The sequence below is a fragment of the Aegilops tauschii genome, chromosome 6, assembly GCF_002575655.3.
Source record: "Aegilops tauschii subsp. strangulata cultivar AL8/78 chromosome 6, Aet v6.0, whole genome shotgun sequence".
Lineage (NCBI taxonomy): Eukaryota > Viridiplantae > Streptophyta > Magnoliopsida > Poales > Poaceae > Aegilops > Aegilops tauschii.
Window position 1 is genome coordinate 101,278,985 of NC_053040.3, and position 20,477 is coordinate 101,299,461.

Genomic DNA, 20,477 nt, shown 5'->3' on the forward strand with positions numbered 1-20,477 from the left:
CGGCCGCTCATCCGCTCATGCCGTCATGCGTCCTCCTTCACGCCGCCACATATATTTTTCTCAGGCTCCCAATGCGGCTGCCGGTGTTGTTCACGCTCCTTCCTTTCATCCGGCTTGGATCCAGTCGAGACGGAGGCAGCTGGATTTGGAATACCCAAAATGCCCCTCACGCCTGAAAATACTACCCAATTTCTGGTGTAATATTGCTGCATCTGGACCGTTGAATCATAAAATTAGACGGCTAAAAATGATTTGATGTATTGTAAAACGTCTCAAAGAACGGGGACTTTGTTATCATACTGGTAGTCTAATTGAGCCGAGTGAACCTAATACAAAATATGGGATCATCAGTGGCATAAACATGTGGAAATAAATTGTCATGAGTGTGTGAGTATAACTAGCAGGTGGTTTCTGCTACAAAAGCATTTTCTCATGGCCCCGAGAAAATCACAACATTTTAGTTTAGCTATAGGCCGTACGTACGACAAGTCAAGTCATCAACTTATAAATAGTTGGACTTGTTCGTTTGCGTTTTGCCCCTTCTCAAGTACAGATCGAGTCCAGGGATGACATGATCGAGCCGTGTACCTTGCAGAAGAAGACGTATGGGCTTTGACATAGCAGCTGACTAGCTACGCATGGGCCACGTACCCAGCCACTGGTACTTTCCACACGTGCGAGAGAGCACGCAGGGGTTACTAGAGAGCGCTCTTACGAGAAGGTAGTTGATTATCAACCGCAAGAGAGAGAGAGAGAGAGAGAGAGAGAGAGAGAGAAGGTAGTTGATTATTAAGTCGCAAACGATCGACGCCACGACCAAGCAAATGATATCGGACGATGATTGTGACACGTACGTCCTGATTACTAAAGTGACATATCAATAGATCTTGACTGCTTCAGATATGCTTTCAGTTTTCAGCAGGACGAAATGACCGTCGCTGCGTGCTACCAAGTTCCAGATTACTAACAAGGACAAACAGTCAAGTACAATAATTAATTATCCTGGCTCGGCTACTGTACAAGTACGTGATTAGTTTGAGAAACGTCTGCGCGTACGTGTGCATGCATCATGGCCAAATTTGACCATCCGGTTTACGGACGTTTCGAATGTCGATCGCTGCTGACTAGGGTGCACAGCAATCATGGATCTAGTCCGTGCATGAGCTTGCAACCAGTCCTGCGTTCATACATGCACTGCCATATTTCTCCATGCAAAATGCGCACGTGTTGGCGGCCCGTGTGTCATACGTGGCCGCCAAGTAACGCTGCTTTGGATGCACATGCGAGCCATGCCACAGTGTCCTGCATGCACGACAGGTCGCGCGCGCTGGCATGCATGCGTGCATGTGTGTTGCATTGCCCTGCATGCACCATGCATTGTGAAATTGTATGATAATATTATTTTCATCTCAAAAAGCTTATTTTAGATTTGTCTAAATACAATATATCCTTCTCGATGCCACATCCTGCTACCAGAAACGCCAGTTGCATTCTTTCATCTCAAAAATAAAAAAATGTAAAAAGTGAGAGCAAGGGGAAAGAAATGCCAACAAAGTTAAACGCAGAGTTTCACAGTTTCGCAAAACTGCCATGCATGCATGTTTGTTTAGTAAAATAGCACACTCTTCAAAAATTATGCCCCTTCATAATAACCAGCATGGTAAATAAGAATCTATAATATTTTGCTTACATATATATACTTTTACAAAATTTAATTTTCAAAAGTTACATTAGAAGTTAAAATTTCAAAGTCCATCTATTTTGATCGGAAGCTAGCAGAAACTTTGTATTGATGAACTTGGTTAGAATATGAGCCAGTTTTATAGCCTTGGTTACTAATTAGTTTTGCTCAGTCAAATCCCTCAATAAAGATTTTCCCCTCAGTAGTCAAACCAAGCATCAATCACCCGTAGTAATCTTACCTAGTAAACCTAAGCATGCAGCACTAATTGTCTTGCTTAACTCGCACACGAAACCATACGTGGGATGCGACCGTGTCCAGTGTCTCGTAGCCAGGCCACCTATAAAGCCTTCAGGAACACACACCATCTGTTTGCCATCATCATCTAGCTACCCGGCGCCGGCGGCATATCTCGATATCTCTCGATCGACGGCACGAGCGAATTCACTTGATTTTGGTTCGAAGATGTCTAGCCTTACGACCATAAGCAGCGCTAGCAAGGAGTCGCTGGAGGTGGAGGAGCTTGTCGACACAAGGCTGTCGCTCGTGATCGGCACCGGTAGCCAACCGCCGCCGGTGCAGGCCCCCCTCCTACGGCCAGAGGCAAGGGAGAGAGGGGAGAAGCGGATAGGCAGCAGTGCAAGGCAGCATGGCAAGAGGGCCAGGGCTGTGCACAGCGGCAGCGACGTCGACGATGATGACAACGGAGGGGACGCAGCCGGCCGCGCGAGGAAGAAGCTCCGGCTCACCGCGGAGCAGGCGGCGCTGTTGGAGAAAAGCTTCCGCGCCCACAACGTCCTCTCGCATGTACGTCCATGTCTTCTACTCAATCTCTCCTTGAAGTGCAAAGTAAGTTGCATGCGTCCGATTCTGACCGGATTGTTTTGTATTGCAGGTTGAGAAGCGCGATCTTGCGGGGCAGCTTGGGTTGAAGCCGAGGCAGGTGGAGGTGTGGTTCCAGAACAGGAGGGCGCGCACCAAGCTCAAGCAGACGGAGCTCGACTGCGAGCTGCTGCGCCGGTGGTGCGAGCGCCTCAGCGACGACAACGCGCGGCTCCGGAGCGAGCTCGCCGAGACACGCGCGGTCCTCCTCGTCGGTGGTTCACATGACTCGAGGCTCATGGGGTGTCCGTCCTGCAACAGGCTCGCCGGCGGCCGGAGGGCGGCCTAGTTGATTTCGACTGCGAGATTGATTACCGCCGCCATGGAACTAGTCAACTAGAAGTGCGCCGTCACGTAGCATAGCCTATAGCGTAGTGAATTATCTAGGCATGACCGAAATATAGTGTGTGTGGTGAGGTTTATGTAAACTCACACTCGCATGAACCTAACGAGCTGACAAGATTGATGCATGTATTAGCTACTGTGTACTTTGGTAGTTTCGTCATATGTGTTTACTTCCTCGCTCTGGATGGTCACGATTCCTGCATGATCTCGAGCAGCAAAATTGGCCCCAAATTAACTGCGGGAATCAGTTAGTCCACTAGTCATTGCTCATATCACATCTGACAAATGAGCGAACCTTCTTTCCATGATTCTTGCATTGGAATGGACAATCTTCGCCTTCGCGGTCAGTTCAATGGAAAGGTCGCAAGGTGCTCTTGAACTCTTGTATGGTTTTGAAAACAAAACCATTTCAGGCATGCATGGTTGAGATGGGTTCATGCTAAGCTTTTTCATGAGCCGCGAGATGAGCGTATCTCAGATGGTTAGGTTTCTTGTGATGGAAAACGATCGATCAGGGCTTAAGTCTTAGACATGGCACTGATGCTCATATTTTTCTGGATTTATTTAGTTTTTCCGGCGATGCTCGTTTCGTGGGAGGAATTGGACCGCGCAGCCTTGAGAAACCACCAAAGACGTTAGTACCGAAGACACCGAGCCATCTCCGAAGGGGCCGACTCGCCGTTGAGATTGCCGCTCGCTCCAGGCCATGCAACGCCGCTTCTGCAAAGAGGTAACGATGACAAAGAACAGAGACCATGGGGGGGCACGCGTAAATTATAGGAGATCATCGGGAGTTCGGGACCATCCCACGCCAAAGTCGAGCATGCTACATGTGAGGGACAAGACATGCCCGAAGACGCTGACCCGCTACAACCGAAAGGAACTGGGCTTCACAACGATGCCTTAAGAAGGTGATGATGCCAAGCGCCACTGCCGTTGAGTCCGAGAAGACGGACTAGGGTTTTCACCCGGAGCCATGACATCACAAGTGGACCCACAACAATGCGCTCAAGAGTGAAGCAACACACGCAAGCGTCATCGTCGCCAACACCGGAGCACATAGCTTTTCTGTGCCACCAACACAAGACCTCTAGACCCAAACCAAGGAGCAGGCACCACTGAAGCCACGACGACAATAGGATCATCCACCAATCCTCCCCTTGCCATCCACTTAGCTAAAAAGAGACACCACCTCTACCGCAGCTGCTTGTCGATGAGCCAAACATGCAGCCTCTCCTTCCAGGGGTCATCACCCCAACATCCAAGATCCCAAGACTCTGTCGACCATCATTATTGCAGCTCACCAACCACGGTAGCAAGAACGGGAAGGCACCTCCTTCCACTGCTGGACAACAGACACCGAGTCCCAACGGATCTGGTGACGTAGTCCCCCACACCGACGTTCCCCAACCAGTCCTGTCTAGACCAGGAGAGGGCACAACCAGCGCCTGATGACGACCCGCTGTTGAGCACGCCATGGCCATGGCCCTCTTCTGGCCTTGCCAACGCGCACACGAGCAAGGCCTTATCCGCGGCCAGCGAGTTGAGACCTCTGGCGACGGGACTGCCTGAATCAGAACCAGACCGAAGCAAACCGTTCCACACGCGCCGACATGGAAGGACCTCCGAGCTGCCACGGATTCACACACATCGCCGTCCACGACGAGAAAGCACTCCAAGGGGGAGAGCACCGCTGCCGTCGGCCGCACGGGGGGAGAAGAGAGAAAGAGGCGGTGGCACTATGTAAGGTTCGGTCGCCCCATGTCGCCTCGGACGAGAACGACACAGGGGCGAAAGCCTGTTTCAAGAGCAACACAGGGGGTATTTTGCAAATTTATCTGCTCAATTATACTCCGTTGAACAGTCACTGAGTGTCACTTTCTCCTTGATCTCGTTTACCCTTGCACCCTGACGGAAGCAACAGATTTCCTTAAATTATTTGTCCACGGTTTCACAACAGACATACTAATGATTATCTGGTTAACTCGCAGCATTTGATCACGGGTCGGACCAAGAAACCGAGTTCTGTCTCCGGGTCTCAATTAGCCCTCGATAACCATACAAGTTCCGTACGGCGAAGGATGGTCTTGGCCTAGCAGGATCCGGGCGTTTCCAATTTCAACCTTGGTTGCCCTTTTCAACAACCGCGGCGCGACCACCCGATGATTTGTCGCTAGCACGGGCGTCAAAAATCTCGATCACAGGGTTCGCATGCAGTGTACGAGTATGAGTCGAGCTTGAGAGATCTCGTCCACTTCTGGAAAGAAATGTTTGCGTTTCGGGATGCCTTGAACGAATGGGGCCTTTCCCTAGCTGGTTTCAGCAAGCGCGGCGCATCCATGAATTTTTGGGGCATCTTGAAGGCCGACTCGCGAACCGTTCGCGTCCGTTTGAATCGCGCTGTCCGGACCACGAAAGCCATTTAACACGGTTCTGTATCGGTCCACGGCATGATCCGAACGTGATTTGTCACGCAAACCGGAGACAAACATAGGGGAGGTTTATGGGAGTTCGGACCGATCCCAAGCCCGCTTTTGACCGCCATATCCCACCAAAAACCCCACCACCCTCCCGTGAGCACTTCCAGCCCGGCGCCACCTGCCTGCATGCATCATGTTGCTATAGAGCGCGCCGCTCCATATTAAAGACAGCTCAGGGCGGACACGACTTCTCACTACCTCCACCGCTGAAGCGATGCGACGGCCGAGGGCGTCGTCCGCTATACGTCCGGATAAACACGCCTCCTCGCCGCATTCAAACGCCTCCATTAAACTGCTTAGAAGCCCAGAAACCTACTCCGACCACACGTTCGCTCATGAGCAGGCCGGCATTAAACACAACGCCGGCCGAGCTCCTCCGGCCCGCCCTCTATTTAAACGAGGCCAGACGTCGGGCAAGAATCGCACCCCTCCGCCGCTCTCCAGTCTCCTCCTCCACCATTTTCTCCACTCTTCCGATGGCTTCCGAATAGCAGTTCTGCGGCATACAAGCCGGCTGGGTGGCCCGCCGAGTCAGCCGGATACGAGCAAGGCAGCTTGCTGCTCCACCTCACTCGCCTAGCCCGACGGAGCCAGTTGCCGCGGCCCCAAGCCGGCGCATGATTCAGCAACTGGTCGCTCTACACCAGTTCGAGGAGGAGTGACGAGTTGCTACACGCCGACACAACGGGGAGCACGGCGGCACGGGCATCAACGCTGCCGCCGACAATGCCGCGTCGTCCCGCGCCTCCCGTGTCTGCGACCGCACTTCCTGCGCCATGCAGGTGGAGACATGAGGCGGGTGCGCGGAAGTTGACGAGTCGGTGGCCATCGCTTCCGCGTCCGCGTCCGTCGCCATCATTGAGGAGAAATAGAACATGGGATGTCGCCGCCGCTTGGGTCCCATGAAGGCCACCGTCAAGGCACCGCCAGCTTACACAGCCGGTGTCTTGCCTTCTCACAGGCTACCATCGTCCCCTTACCCAAAACCAACCATGGTCCCTATAGCGTAGGGACCCTTCCCCTCCGACTGAAGCATCAAGCGGTGGTTCCACTCAGATGAGCGGTTGGCGAGAGAGTTGCCCTTCGTGCTGAAGTATATACCTCCGGCTCACTGTTGCCGGTCATGAAGACAACGTTGGAGACCCGCCGCGCTTCAGTTCTCTTGGTTCATGGTCGGACACAGGGAACGGGCACCGACGACTATTTAGACCTAGCCGGACGAGCTCCGCTTAGTTGATGTAAATGTTATGAAATCCGTCATGTATAGATGAAATCCATCAAGTTTAAATGAAATCCGTCATGTTTATATAAAATCCGGTCGTGATTATATGAAATCCGGTCGTGTTTGATCGAATTTTGTCCGATTAGTTTGAGTTGTTGTCAAAATGTATGCGGCTAAGGTTGTATGGCGGCCTCCCGCATCCGTGTCAACGGAATGGTCCCCCTTTCCATGGATGGATGCGGGACGAATTTGCGAGTTGCCGTTGAAGATGCCCTTATGTCGAACAACAATTTTATATACGGTTCTAATACTGATCACAAATTTATTGAGAGGCCACTGGTCGAAAATGTAACCACAAGTGAAGAAACGTCAGGGCTACCTCAGTTGATAATTTTGGCAAAGTTCAGAGCCTTATGAATAACCCTTTTCCACCGTCTACGCTATGTGCCGAGTAGGTTCGATCATTCGCAAAAGAAAAATAGTAGGTTTGATCAATCACATGGGGATCTTTGGATTGGTGCCCCAATTTACCCATAGGAAAGCATAGTATAAAAAACTGGGCCGAACCGGCAGTCGGACCGAAAAAACCCAGAACCGGCGCCCTTATTGGTTTTTTAAGCTAAAAAGACCGCTCTGCATTTGGACCGGAAAGAACCATGTAAAGCGGGTGGTTTTGCATGAACCGGTGTATAAAACCGGCATTGAACCAGTGCCACATATATACAAAAATAGAAAAATAACCTATGTCGAAGGGAATCGGAGCATATAAATAACGCTAGAGTACCCGCCGTTCTGGGGCATCTGCGTCCGCCGATCCATGCGGTGCGCTCGACCTACCAGCGCATGTACTTTTTACAGCTGTGTCAAAGACTCAACTGTCCATTCTTCTTTACATCTTATTTTTACTTATGTGTGCCTAATGGGTGGGCCTCGTTTGCCTGAGGACCCAGCATTGCAGTGGGTTTTGCTAGCGTTCTGTGTGAGAGAGGAGGGGTCGCAGCGAACGCCCGGTAAAAACCTAAATTCCACTCCCTCCCTCCTCCTGTTCCTCCTCTCTCTCTCCCTTGCTGCGCCGCCGCCACCTCTCCTCCTTTTCCTCCTCTCTCTCCCTTGCTGCGCCGCTGGCTCTCCTCCTCTCTCTCTCCCGTGCCGCCCCACTCCTCCTTCTCCCCATGCTAGCCCCTCCACCTGCCATCTGCAGCGCCATAGGCGGTCAGATCGTTGGGGTGAGCAGGCGGCCATCTCTGGTGTGTCCTATGGAGGAGCGGAGGTGGGTGAGGATGATGGTGATGGCGACCAGAGGCCCATGGCAGTGGGATGGAGGAAAGATGCAGAAGGCCGGCAATAGGCGAGCCATGAGCCAAGGGACGGCGTTCCTTCTCTGCTGAGGATTTGGGGATTGCTCAGGTTTGGAGCAGCAAACCATGAAGATATGGGGTTGCACGGGAAGCCACCATGATTCGCAGTTTGAATTGTCCCTGCAGCGGATTGGGGTGGATATGCTCGGCACCGGCGCACCACCCAGCATCCGTAGGTATAGCAGCCTTGAGCAACATCTCTTCCTAGCCTCGCCCCCGATCTACAACATTTTTTTTGTCCCATATTGAGAGGTTGTAGATGTGCACAATAGTTGTTTGTGTAAATATCTGAGGGGAAAGACTACTCAGGGAAGATTTTGATATTTATGCCTCTTCTTTTGTTTGAAGAGGTGAGCTTTTATTATGGATATTTACAATAGTGTGTTACTTCAAGTGCATCTCTGTTGTTCATGATATTTGGGCAATTTTGTTGTTGAACATATTTACAGTAATATCAGAACATTAAAGAAATCTTTACTATTTAGTTGTGTGCTATTACTTTTAGGATTGTAAGATTTGAAGTCCTCAAAATATCTGAGAAACACCAAGGTCGACTGTTTCTTCCAGTCTTAGTATGCATTTAAGTCATATCTAAACTGATGGATACTGGTATCTTTGGTGTTCTTGTTTATTGCACAGGCAACAAAAGGATGATGGGGAGACCAAGCGAAGTATTCATGATGCTCTGTGTGTTGCAAGGAATCTGATCATCAACAACTCAATTGTGTATGGTGGTGGCTCAGCAGAAATATCTTGCTCAATTGTTGTTGAAGCTGCAGCGGATCGGCATCCTGAAGTTGAGCAGGTAATTGTGGTCTTGGAACTGGTACTACAAAAGAAAGCCATATATGCTTTAGAAGTGATTGTTCTTCTTTGTACTTTCAGTACGCAATCAGGGTGTTTCCTGATGCTTTGGATGCTATTTCCACTAGCTTTACCTGAAAACAGTGATGGCGCTGGTCGGTCGTCGCCTCTCCACCGGCTATTGTTTGGCGGCGTCAAGCAGAACGCCGAGGATGCGCCGCTCTGTCTCAGGGCTCAACGCCCACGTGGACGCAGAGGTTGGCAGGTTCTCGCTCTTCACCGGGGCTCCGACGGTCGTGCTTGGTGTGGCAGCGCTGGACAGCGGCAAGAAGGAAGAGCATGGGCGGCCCGCGATGCCAGGCCCCTGGCCCTCCTCCCTCAAGCTCAAGGCGGCGATGAGATGGTTGGAATGGTGCTGCTGCTCCGTAGGTACTAGCTTCTGCAGTGTCTCTTGCTCCCTCAATTTCCTTGCCTCCTCTTGAATTCAATGGACGCAGAACATGTTTTGACAAATTGGGCTGTGTGCACCCTATTTGTGTGACGGCAAGAAGGGAGAAGCAAGAGATATATATTTTTTGCTTCGGTTAGTAAAGGAATAATGAAGTGGTATTTATTCGGTTATCACCCGTTCAATATTTTGAATTGTGCTTATGCTTATTGCAGCCAGGTGATTAGGGTGAATTGATTGCTCTTGGCTCCCAAATACTTCTATCAATGGCTCATGTTCAAAATACAAATAGGATATGTCACTGCATCTTATTCCCAAAGAAGTGTTGTGCTCTCCTTTGTTGTGAGCTCGTCACCTGTTGCGCTCGCGTCTATGCCGTTCTTGCGCCGGTGCTTACCATCTCTTTAAGGTGTATTATGAATGAGTTGCAGTAATACTCTTATGATTACAATGCATGAAAATCTGTGTCAACATAAGTGTACTGGTGACTTGACTTCGGACTGTAATTTAGTCTCTGTTATTGTTACTTGTGCCCAAGTAGCCACATTTCTGCTGACCGAGCATTCTGTCTGTAGTACCGAAAAATGCCCAGAACATTATGACTGGGTAAACATTATTTATTTGTATGTGAAAATTTGGGTAAAGCTTGTGGCTCCTGAATGGAAAGGAAGTATGGGTCAAGAAAACCTAGGCTGGTTGAGAAAATACACGAGTAGACGGTCATGGATTACATGGCCTAATTTGCTAAATGAACAATGGTCGAAGAAACGGTTGACATGCGCATCCTTTTTTTTTTGTAAACTGCAGGCCTTGATGGATGTGTCAGTTCAGTTTTCTTCATTTTAGTTTTTTGTTTCTGCAGCGAGATCTTATGCAGGATAAGTCAGTGATAGTAGTATGGGATAATCACTTTTGTAGGTTCAGGGAATCAGGTTTTATGCTCGGTGGGGATGTTGTTTGTCTACTTTTATCTTATGCAAAATAAGGTTGGGATTATATTATGGGGCAATTTGTTTTTGTAGGTTCAGCAATCAGTTTTTGGGATAATCAGTTTTTTTGTGGCATAACTAATTGTGAACTGTACCAGTGTAGATTTAGTTTTTCCTGAGTTTTGTGTAGCCTGTCATCTTTGCTTTTCTGTGTTTTCTCCATTTTATTTTCAGTTTTTCTGCCAGATAGGCAATGAGTCAGTAGATCATGTTTTCACCTTGTTTTATTCAGGCATATTTTAGTTTTAAATATTCCCCAGTGATATTCATTCGTTCAGATCAAACTTTTTAGACTCTTAACGCAAATGTACAGGGGTATAGTTGGGGGAGGGGTTACAGACAAATCTCCAGACTGAAACTTCTTTTGTCCAGCGTAATGAGGCTTTTTTAGCGCTCCTTGGTCCGTAATGCTTCAACTTTTTTCTGTCTACTTGCAGTTTCCAATCGCTGCATCTTTTCACCTCCTACTTCATGATGTGTGTGGTGTATTACTCAGCATGCGGATATACTCAGGGGCAGGCAGGGATGCGTTCAGTGTGTACTGTTATGGCCGGTTTAGCTAGGCCCACCGGGCAATCTTAGTCCACAAGTTATCTTAGGTTAATTCTTATGCAAGTTATCTTAGGTTAATTCTTATGCAAGTTATCTAGGTTATAAATATAGGCTGTAAGACTCTTTTTGGAATTAAGCAATAAGAATATTATTATCCCTATTGCCCGGCTCCCAGAGGAGCCGGAACCCTAGCCGCCGCCGCCATCTCCCTCCGACGCGACGGCGCCCAGCCGCCGGCGCGCCCGGTCAACGCCCCGTCCCACTCCATCCTTCCCCTACAACCTCCGGAGCAGGTCCGGTAGGACCCCTGGTTCTACCAATTTGGTATCAGGTACCCGGGTTTCGACCATGTCTTCACCGCCACCACCACCGCTGCTGCCCCTTACCACCACCACCGCCGCCGCGTCATCTCCGATCGCCACGGGGCAGCTGGCCCTTCCGTCGGCGCTGCTGGATCTCATCTCCGGCGCGCCCACCGGCCTGCTGCCGCCCCCCGTCACCACTACGCCGCCAGCTCCATCGACTCTCACGGCCCAATACTCCCCGGAGGCCATGGCCGGTGTCCTGAACGACCTGGTCGTCGCGGTCCAGGGCATCCGGCTTTACCTGGCCAGCCCGTACGGGCCGTCACCGCCGCTCCCGCCGCCCGTGCCCTCCGGACCGCCGGCTCTTCCGTGGTACTCGTGCCCGCGGCCCTCGCCGGAGGATACCCGGCGCTACCGCCGCCGTCCGCTCCAGAGCCGGCCTGGCCGCAGTGGGCCGCGCCAGCGCCTGCGGTGCCACCCGCGGCTGCCCCGCCCGCCCCAGCCCCGTGGCTGGTCTGGCCCGCGCCGGTTCCATCCACGCCGGCTGCGCCGGCTCCACCGAGCGGGCCACCGGCGGCCGCGGCGCCCCTCTGGCACTTGGCGCCAGCGCCCTCAGCGGCTCCGTGGCCGCTACAGCAGACGCCGCAGGCGGGGGCCACCGGCCCTCTGCAGCCGCCGTTCTCCGCGCCGGCCTGCACCGGGCTGCCGCTGCTGCCGTTCCCGATGGGCCACCCCGGCGGGTCCACTCCGGCCGCGGGCCCTCTGTGGTATTTACAGCCGCCGTCCCCCGCGGCCACCGACGCGCCGGCCCACCCTCCGCCACCGACGCTGCAACCACCGGCGCCGCCCCTGCCCAGCTCGAGGGCACCCTCGCCTACGACGGCCTCCCCACCATTGACCGGGCGCCGTCATCATCACTGCTCCGCCCCACCGAGCCGGTCGGCCATGGCGCGCCGACCCAGACGTCGCCACGGTTCGCCAAGATCGATTTCGCCACTTATGACGGCACAGAGGACCCGCTTAACTGGCTCAACCAGTGTGAGCAGTTTTTCCGTGGCCAGCGCACGCTCGCGTCGGAGCGCACTTGGCTGGCATCCTACCACCTGGCATCCTACCACCTCCGCGGTGCAGCCCAGACCTGGTACTACGCCCTCGAGCAGGACGAGGGCAGCATGCCTCCTTGGGAGCGCTTCCGCGAGCTCTGCCTCCTTTGCTTTGGGCCTCCGGTTCGCGGGAGCCGCCTGGCAGAGCTCGGCCGCCTTCCCTTCACCTCCACGGTGCAGGATTACGCCGACCATTTCCAGGCCCTGGCATGCCATGCGTCGGGTGTGACGGCGCAGCAGCGGGCCGACCTCTTTGTCGGTGGACTTCCGGATCACATCCGCGTGGACGTGGAGCTTCGGGGACCCCAGGATCTCCAGTCGGCCATGTACTGCGCCCGCGCGTTCGAGCGCCGCGCGGTGGCCATCCAACAGGAATCACCGTCCCGGACCGCTGGGTCGCTTCCCGGGCCGGATTCCGTGCAAGGTCGGCCTACGCAGGCTTCTGCGGCACCCCTCGCCGCGACCGCGGCGCGCCCGTTCCGCCGGCTCACCTCAGCTGAGCTACTCGAGCGTCGCCGCCAAGGGTTGTGCTTCAACTGCGACGAGCCCTACACGCCCGGCCATGCCTGCCCTCGACTCTTCTACCTGGAGGTTGCAGACTACATTCCGGAGGACACCGTCGCCGCCGACCTGGCCGCCCCAGCTGTCGAGAAGGTGTTTGACGCTGGTTGATCGCCTCGAGGAGTTCCGCAAGCGCTTCCCCACCTTACAGCTCGAGGACGAGCTGTTTGTGCAGGCGGGGAGAAGTGTTATGGCCGGTTTAGCTAGGCCCACCGGGCAATCTTAGCCCACAAGTTATCTTAGGTTAATTCTTATGCAAGTTATCTTAGGTTAATTCTTATGCAAGTTATCTAGGTTATAAATATAGGCTGTAAGACTCTTTTTGGAATTAAGCAATAAGAATATTATTATCCCTATTGCCCGGCTCCCAGAGGAGCCGGAACCCTAGCCGCCTCTAACCCTAGCCGCCGCCGCCATCTCCCTCCGACGCGACGGCGCCCAGCCGCCGGTGCGCCCGATCAACGCCCCGTCCCACTCCATCCTTCCCCTACAACCTCCGGAGCAGGTCCGGTAGGACCCCTGGTTCTACCATGTACTCCCTCTTATTTTCTTTCTTTGTATCGGAGTATTTCATTTGTATCAGTTTATCTTATTTTCTTTTTTTATTGGATTATTCGTTGTTCTTCTAAGGGTTGTCAATGGCATAAAATGGGTTCTGTAAACTTCATTTTTTTATAATCATTTAATTATTTATCAAGCAGTTGCCACTGTAAAATATTATCATCAGGCCATTGTTACCCTCAACATTAACTTTTTGCCTGAAGAGCTATGTGATACAGAAAAGAGCCTTTCCTTTCAGGCACTGCAAAGGAGAGTATGATACCAGGATCAACTAGCTAGGCAAGGTATGGAGGTGTATAATTCACTTGCTCTGTACTCTCAAGCATATGGGATCTAATGTTCCTGATGAAGATATTTCCCTCCTCCCACAGGCTTTTTGCTAAGGTTAAATAAGAAGAGATTGCACTTTTAAGAAGACCTCTTGTTGACTATCCAGTGAAGGTACTATGCATACTGCATACAAAATATTACATTACCTTTTTTACCCCCTTCCACGTGCTCTGTTTTCACTTTCGGTATGCATCCACAAAATCTAACTGGACTCTCTTGGTCTGATGTCTTGTATTTCGAAGCCACAATACTTAATGAGAAACATATTATGGAAAAGCGCATTGCATATATGCGAATGGTAAGTATCTTTATCTTACCAGGTTAAAATACTATCTTGGAGTACACCAGACTAATTGTATAACACATTGTTTTCAGGCATTTGATCAGCAGCAACAAGATTTGGTTGATGTTGCATCAAAATCTTTAGCCTATAGACAAGACATAATCCCAACATGTCAAGGTATTGTGTTCTCTCTATTGATTTTGACATCACTTCATAATATCGGTTGTCAGCCTGTTCTTCTCACATTAAAACATCATCGTTCAGTTATATGTACTAATTAGTCGCATGTGCTTTTGTTGGGCTTGTCAGTATCCTATTTGCCTGGAGAAATACATGTTGTGGTAAGCCGTAATTGTTAGTCTTGCTCATATGCATCCACAAAGGGTATCTGCCATTTTCCTTGTGGTACTCTTGAATCAGAGTTATTTTTTATGCCGCTCTTGTTCTCCATTCATATTGATTTAGTAGCAAGTTGTAGGTTAAATTTTGACATCGGATAAAATTCTTTGCAACTAGAGGGTCAATGTCAAATAGTCATATTTATCCAGCGGTCCTTCCTGTAGAAAGCAAGAACTTTTTTGATGCCGCTCTTGTTTTCCATTCATATTGATTTACTAGCAAGTTGTAGGTTAAATTTTGACATCGGATAAAATTCTTTGCAACCAGAGGGTCAATGTCAAAGAGTCAGATTTATCTAGCGGTCCTTCTGGTCGAAAGCAAGATTTTTTTATGCTGCTCTTGTTCTCCATTCATATTGATTTACTAGCAAGTTGTAGGTTAAATTTTGACATCGGATAAAATTCTTTGCAACCAGAGGGTCAATGTCAAAGAGTCATATTTATCCAGCGGTCCGTTCTGTCGAAAGCAAGAAAATGTTCTGAAAGGTTTGTTGACAGTTATACAAGGTTCATCGACTTATCTTTTTCTTTGTCATTACTTTGAATTTGTAGACTTGATGATATGTTGTCATGTTCTCTTATTTCACCACTGTCATGAGGGCTTATAGTTCTGCCATTTTACATATGTACGGTTTCTCCATTCGCTCAACCCAGAATATGGAATTGCTGGAATTTTTGAAATGTTGGCAAGTTCCCTTCCTTCTTCGCCTCCCTCCATTACATCCCCAAGGATTCATAACTTTCTCATTTTAGTTGTCTTTTCAAGAGTTTTGTTAAATTCTTGATGAACTGCACATACGCAGCACAAGGCTTATCAGACATGGTTTTATTTTGAGAACCTTTTAGGTAAATATGAGTATGATTTTATTATTTTCGTGGATGTAATTTTAAAAGTTCACATTTCTCTTTTTTTTATAAAATGGACTTGCCCTATATCGATATTGTCTCGAGTAAGAAATTAATCTTTTGTTTGCCTAAAATTTTGATTCATGTAAATTTTATAGTTGGTTTATTTCACAGGTTTGGTTTCTTTATCAGAGGTTGCTTGATCTGATGGTGGATGAAACTTGGTTTGGTTGGGACTGAGTCATTTTGGCTCTTCTTGATGGCAACTAATTACGTATTTATACCGAGAATCAATAAACATGAGGCAGGCTGACCAGCTTCAAATACGTAATTAGTTGCCACATAGCGGTTGTCACTGGAGACTTGACCAGCCTGAATTTACGTACTTCCTGTGTTATTTCTTCTTTGATTTAGGGAAAATCAATTGCATGAGATAAGTGTCAAAATTAGTACTCGCCGACACTTACTTTGGGACACTTGTAAATAGGTGTCAGTTCTAATTTATCTCAGTCTCGGTTTTCACATCTGATTCGGGGTCTTGAGCCCTCCTCATTCATTTGAACATGTGATTTATTTTTATTTCTACTATAAATTGAGCTAATTAGAAATTCTATAAATGTGTTTTTCTTGATAAATTAAAGCTTCTGATGATGTGTACTGGATTTTCATGTCTTTTCTTTCATCATAGATCAGTTAGGTATTATCCAGGCCCATGTACCCGTCCTTGATGATGGCTTCCATGAGCTAAGGTTGCAAGGGTAAACTAAGTTGGGATTTTGCAGCGGTGAGGGTCACAACTATCGGTGGAGATGAAGCTAACGAGCTCACAAAAATTCTACAGATTCATCAAACACCGAAGGAGGTTAGTGTGTACCTGAGCGGCAACAGCGCCCGTTATGGTATTGTTGGAGCCTCCCTTGCTGTGGAAAGTCACCAGCTTCAGGGAGCGACAGTGGCAACTACAAGGATTTGGCTCGTTGATACGAGCAACGGCGACCCCATTTGTCGATTCCGCAGCTCCGAGCTGCAGTGGGAGCTGCCGGGCCGCTGAGATGCAGATGGAGCTGTTGCGCCTCCGAGCTGCCGGGCCGCCGAGATGCAGATGGAGCTAGTGGGAGCCGCTCTGGCGCCAAGCTGCAGCGTGAGCCGCCCACGAAGATGGAGCCCAAGGTGCCCTCGTCCACCTCCTCCTGGTGCTTTCTCACTTCACTTCAACATGAGTAAGGGGGAGGGGAACCGGATGAAGAACTGGTCGATGGAACCAAGGATGCCAGACACGTTGTTGGCGTTCTGGGTCCTGGTGGCAGTCCGTGAAGCAACTATTGGCGTGTGTTTTTGTCCCTCGGCACACGTATCTTAAGGGCATGACTGTAATTTTCTTTATCTTTGAGGTTTGTCATGTTACTCAAATTGTAATCCTGGTGGAGCCTTTTGGTTCTGGTTTTAATGAAAGCAGGGAGCCCCCCTCCTTGGGAGGGCAGGGCTCGGAGTTTGCCAAAAAAAGGACTAGCAGTCAACCACGGAGCAGAAGATTTGAACAGAATTGCAAATTTGCCAAGGGGCAGTAGAGCCGTTTTGCATGGTGCTGTGCAAATCGGTAGTATTTTTCACTTATGCATGTGTTATCATGAAGAACTTCGTTGCCGCACAAACCGTGAAAAAGAAATGTCTTCGGATCAAAGAGAGATTGTAGGTTGTACTTCGTTACAAATCACAAATCAGTCACATATGCATGGTTTGAATATTTAGCTCGCTGTCGCTTTTTGCCTGATACAGTACATACACAGCCATCTTATGTCCAGTCCTGATACACTAGCAATTTCATACTAATGGCCTGTGAAATTAGGTCCAATAAAACCAGTCTCACTATATTAAGACACATGAATCACTGTTAAACATGCCAACTGAAATCACAGCGAGATAAATCAGCTTAATTATTCCACTACTTTCAAGATGACAGCAGTTAAACAAGAGGAGGCAGACACAGCCAGTGATTACTTATAATTGTTTGTACATCGGAAAGAATATTGCTTCTTCTTCACTAATGCGTGCTATTTGATCAGTCTCTTTTTTAATTAACACATATGCATGCAAGTTGATCAACAATCTAATAAAACAAACTTATTTCAGGGTCCAATAGGTGTTCTGTTTGCTATTCATTAATGCTCTGGTTTATTTGTTGTTACATGTACACGCAATGCTTACTGCTTCTCACTGATTATACACGATAAATAGCCTTTTCTATTTTTCACTGATACACACAATCTAATTTACCATCCAATTAAATGAAATGTGTTTTCGGATTCAATAGGTCTTCTGTTTCTTTATGTTGTCCTCTGTTTGCTGTTCCAAACTCTTATCATGATCACCTTATCTATTCGTCACATCCGAACCGATGTGTCGCAAGCACAACAAGCCATTCGAGTACATTCATCGCCCACGCAAAGGAAACTCAATCCAAAAGTTCAAAGGCAACAAAATCAATCTAAAGCCTGGAAAGTCCATTCTACGTGGTAAGAGCCACATTACTCTTCTCATTCCAACAACTCTTGCAACAACTGCTAAATGGTATAACTTTGTACAATTTAACATAGGTGAGCCTAGCATCCACCACCTAGATGAGTTTAGTCGCCACGTTGTGTAGGGCAACACAGTTGAGCTCTACAGACATAATGTTCGTAGACCGCGAAAGATCATCCGCAGCACCACCACACCTGATCGCTACTATATGTGCCACACGACGGAAACGTTTGCTACAGTGGGCAAAAGGATGGTAATCCTTTGCAGTTGCTCTGTCCTATTTCATACCATGGCATCGAATAAAATGATATACTAACTAGCCTTTAATGTCATTTACAATACTTTGGGGTTCACTTTTCTATGGGCTCTCTTTTTCCACACATGGATGCTGACCATGGTAAACTGCCAATCACTACTGGAGACGGGATTACCGCTGTCACAACCCGCTTTATCAAGGGTGTTGACAAAAGGGTCACCATCACTAGAGGCCGGAGCGACTTCTTCCGTCAGGCGCACATGAAGAAAGGTCAAGCATATGCTTTCGCCTTCAAATGCACTTTCAAGGGACTGCGCCTGATCGTCTACTCAATATAAACAAGTTGCAAGATCACCTTGTTATATAACTTAGCATTAGTATAGATGTCTACTAAGACTTCTGTGTTTATCATCCTTTTTGCATCTTATGTAATCCTAAGACCATCCTGTGCGTTATTTGCTGCTTAGTCTGCTGTGTGGTATGCTTTTGAAACATCCATATATACGCACTCTTACAATACTTGGCTTACACTCGGCCTTTGCGCCATTGGCGCAACGGGTCATCTAGTTCAAACAGAGGATGCTAGATATAGGTGCATGAGTTACACCTTTGACCCAATAACCATCTTGGTCGGCCAACTTTCTTTTCAATTTTATGTACATTATTGATTTTACATCTATTTATTATTACACAAAATGTATTATTTATGGTATAAAAAAACCGTACATCGAACCGGTGAAACCGATGATTCGAACAGTAAAAACCTGAACCGGCGGGCCTCGCTGGTTCGATCAGCGGTTCTATTTTTTAAACTATGCGGGAAAGTGGTCAGTTGATATCGAATTTTTGGCGAGTCTTGGCAACCCCAGCCTTTCCGTTGACTTTCACGCCAACGGATGGGGAGATCCGGATGGGCAAAGAAGGATGCGCCAATTTTTTGTGCGCCCATGCATTGGCAGTGTCTTTGTAGGCTAAATCCAAACAGGTCTGTGGTTCCTGCTTAGTAAGTACTACTTTTTTAGTTTATTAGGCCCATGTGCATCCCAAGGTTGATGATTTGATCAACATAATCTGAGTTATATATTACTTCCTCCAATCCATATGAATTGATGTGGGTTTAGTACAACATTGTGGGGGAAGTTAAAAAGTTATAGAATTAGAAACTTAAATGTCTATTTTCTAACGGCATAAATTTTGTGATATATAACTCATAGTATTAGACCGACCTAGAGATACGCGCAGGACCTATAAACCAGAAAGGAGGGAGTATGGGTGAACGTCGGGTACTCTTTTCGTTATAATTTACCATGAATAATAACTTCATCTTATGTAAAATTTTATGATTTATTGGCCAAGCTTTTTGAAAAAATCATTGACATCTACCATACAAATAATATCATTAAATATATTTTCACATCACATAGATTTGTTATTATAAATGTTTATTGTTCTAACTTGGTTAAATTTTGGAAAATTTGACTTAGAACAATACTAAGAGGTAATGAAAACAAAGGGAGTGCGACTTTTTGAGTCTTGGAATTCAAGTTTTGGGTCTCCCCATGTTCCCTTCCATTTTTTTTCTCTCCGTTGCATTATGAAAATGAGACATGAGTAGCTTTTTATGTAGAACCAATGTATCTTTATGAATTCGATAACTGAACTTTGTGTCCATACTTGAGAAATATACTTGTAAAGTTTTTGAAACAATGGAATAGTTGGTACTTATATAAAATATTTCTAAATTGATTGAGATATTAACAATTTGTGGGAAATCTCAATTTTTTTAAATTTGATTGAAGTATAACTGAAATAAGTAAAATTTGTGCTAGTATTTATGAAATCTATATTAGTGATATGAATGAAGTCATCAAAATTTGTGCGAAGTCTCTATGAAATGTTTCTGAACTGATTCAAATCCGATTGTAACATTTAAATTTGTTTGGTTATTCATGATTCTTAAACAATCTCAAATGACACATAAATAATCTAAAAACTGTTTATAAAAAGCGATTATTTGGAATGCACTAGAATAATAGAATTTGGTTGGAATATGAACAAATAATTGTAATGTTTTTTAATGGGCCCAAATATTTGACTGTCATTGTGGAGGCTACCAACACTAAGGGGACTAATTCTCGATCCGTCGGTGGTATATGTTTGTCATTCGAACAACAACACTACTGGCGGACCTAAATCTTGACTCATTAGTTGTGACTTATTTTTATTAAATCTGAATCGTTTCACATAACTGCTCTCGTGAAAGAGGCTTTCCATCCTGCTTTATATATAAATCAACAACATCTGAACAAAGTATGGGACCAATCGATACAAGATGATGAGGTAGCCCTCATACAGTACCGGTCCCAAGATAAACGGATCACTCAGTACGCATACGAGTAGTCTACTAAAAAAAGCACAGGGAAAACTAAGTGCAATGCCCCCGCTATGCTCTATGACACCTAAGCTTCACGACAACGCCCCCAGGTGGGATACACGCTGCAAAAAAAGGGCAAGATATGAAACCTTTTGTCTATAAAAAGAATAGCGAAAAAC

General features: G+C 47.7%; 2 protein-coding genes across 30 annotated transcripts; both read left to right on the forward strand.

The window, feature by feature from the left end:
- The first annotated feature begins 1,866 nt into the window (after window positions 1-1,866).
- LOC109775024 (putative homeobox-leucine zipper protein HOX26) lies at window positions 1,867-3,102 on the forward strand. Its single transcript, XM_020333778.3, has 2 exons — window positions 1,867-2,488; window positions 2,577-3,102. Exons 1-2 carry the CDS (start codon window positions 2,147-2,149, stop codon window positions 2,850-2,852), a joined length of 618 nt encoding a protein of 205 aa, XP_020189367.1. The 5' UTR covers window positions 1,867-2,146; the 3' UTR covers window positions 2,853-3,102.
- A 4,307-nt stretch (window positions 3,103-7,409) lies between these two features.
- On the forward strand, window positions 7,410-16,691 carry LOC109775004 (uncharacterized). 29 transcript variants are annotated; one of them, XM_073501105.1, is made up of 9 exons: window positions 7,552-8,144; window positions 8,608-8,773; window positions 8,901-9,201; window positions 13,530-13,575; window positions 13,663-13,732; window positions 13,864-13,919; window positions 13,997-14,081; window positions 14,719-14,788; window positions 15,323-16,691. In XM_073501105.1, the coding sequence occupies exons 1-4, from the start codon at window positions 8,035-8,037 to the stop codon at window positions 13,568-13,570; spliced, it is 618 nt and encodes a 205-aa protein (XP_073357206.1). In that variant the 5' UTR covers window positions 7,552-8,034; the 3' UTR covers window positions 13,571-13,575; window positions 13,663-13,732; window positions 13,864-13,919; window positions 13,997-14,081; window positions 14,719-14,788; window positions 15,323-16,691. The 29 variants fall into 29 exon arrangements, with proteins under 29 accessions (XP_045085662.2, XP_073357206.1, XP_073357217.1 ...); XM_073501116.1 differs by having other exon boundaries at window positions 13,663-13,919; window positions 13,997-14,809; window positions 15,837-15,897; window positions 15,990-16,691; XM_073501117.1 differs by having other exon boundaries at window positions 13,663-13,919; window positions 13,997-14,788; window positions 15,837-15,906; window positions 15,990-16,691.
- Window positions 16,692-20,477: the final 3,786 nt, after the last annotated feature.

What these genes read in the sequence shown, in the direction of transcription:
- LOC109775024 (XM_020333778.3), top strand. Translation starts at nt 2,147, where the DNA reads ATGTCTAGCCTTACGACCATAAGCAGCGCTAGCAAGGAGTCGCTGGAG. An exon ending in CCCACAACGTCCTCTCGCAT is followed by an intron (nt 2,489 to 2,576) that starts GTACGTCCATGT and finishes TTTGTATTGCAG; the next exon opens with GTTGAGAAGCGCGATCTTGC.
- LOC109775004 (XM_045229727.2), top strand. Translation starts at nt 8,035, where the DNA reads ATGAAGATATGGGGTTGCACGGGAAGCCACCATGATTCGCAGTTTGAA. An exon ending in GCACCACCCAGCATCCGTAG is followed by an intron (nt 8,145 to 8,607) that starts GTATAGCAGCCT and finishes TTTATTGCACAG; the next exon opens with GCAACAAAAGGATGATGGGG. An exon ending in GGCATCCTGAAGTTGAGCAG is followed by an intron (nt 8,774 to 8,900) that starts GTAATTGTGGTC and finishes TATTTCCACTAG; the next exon opens with CTTTACCTGAAAACAGTGAT.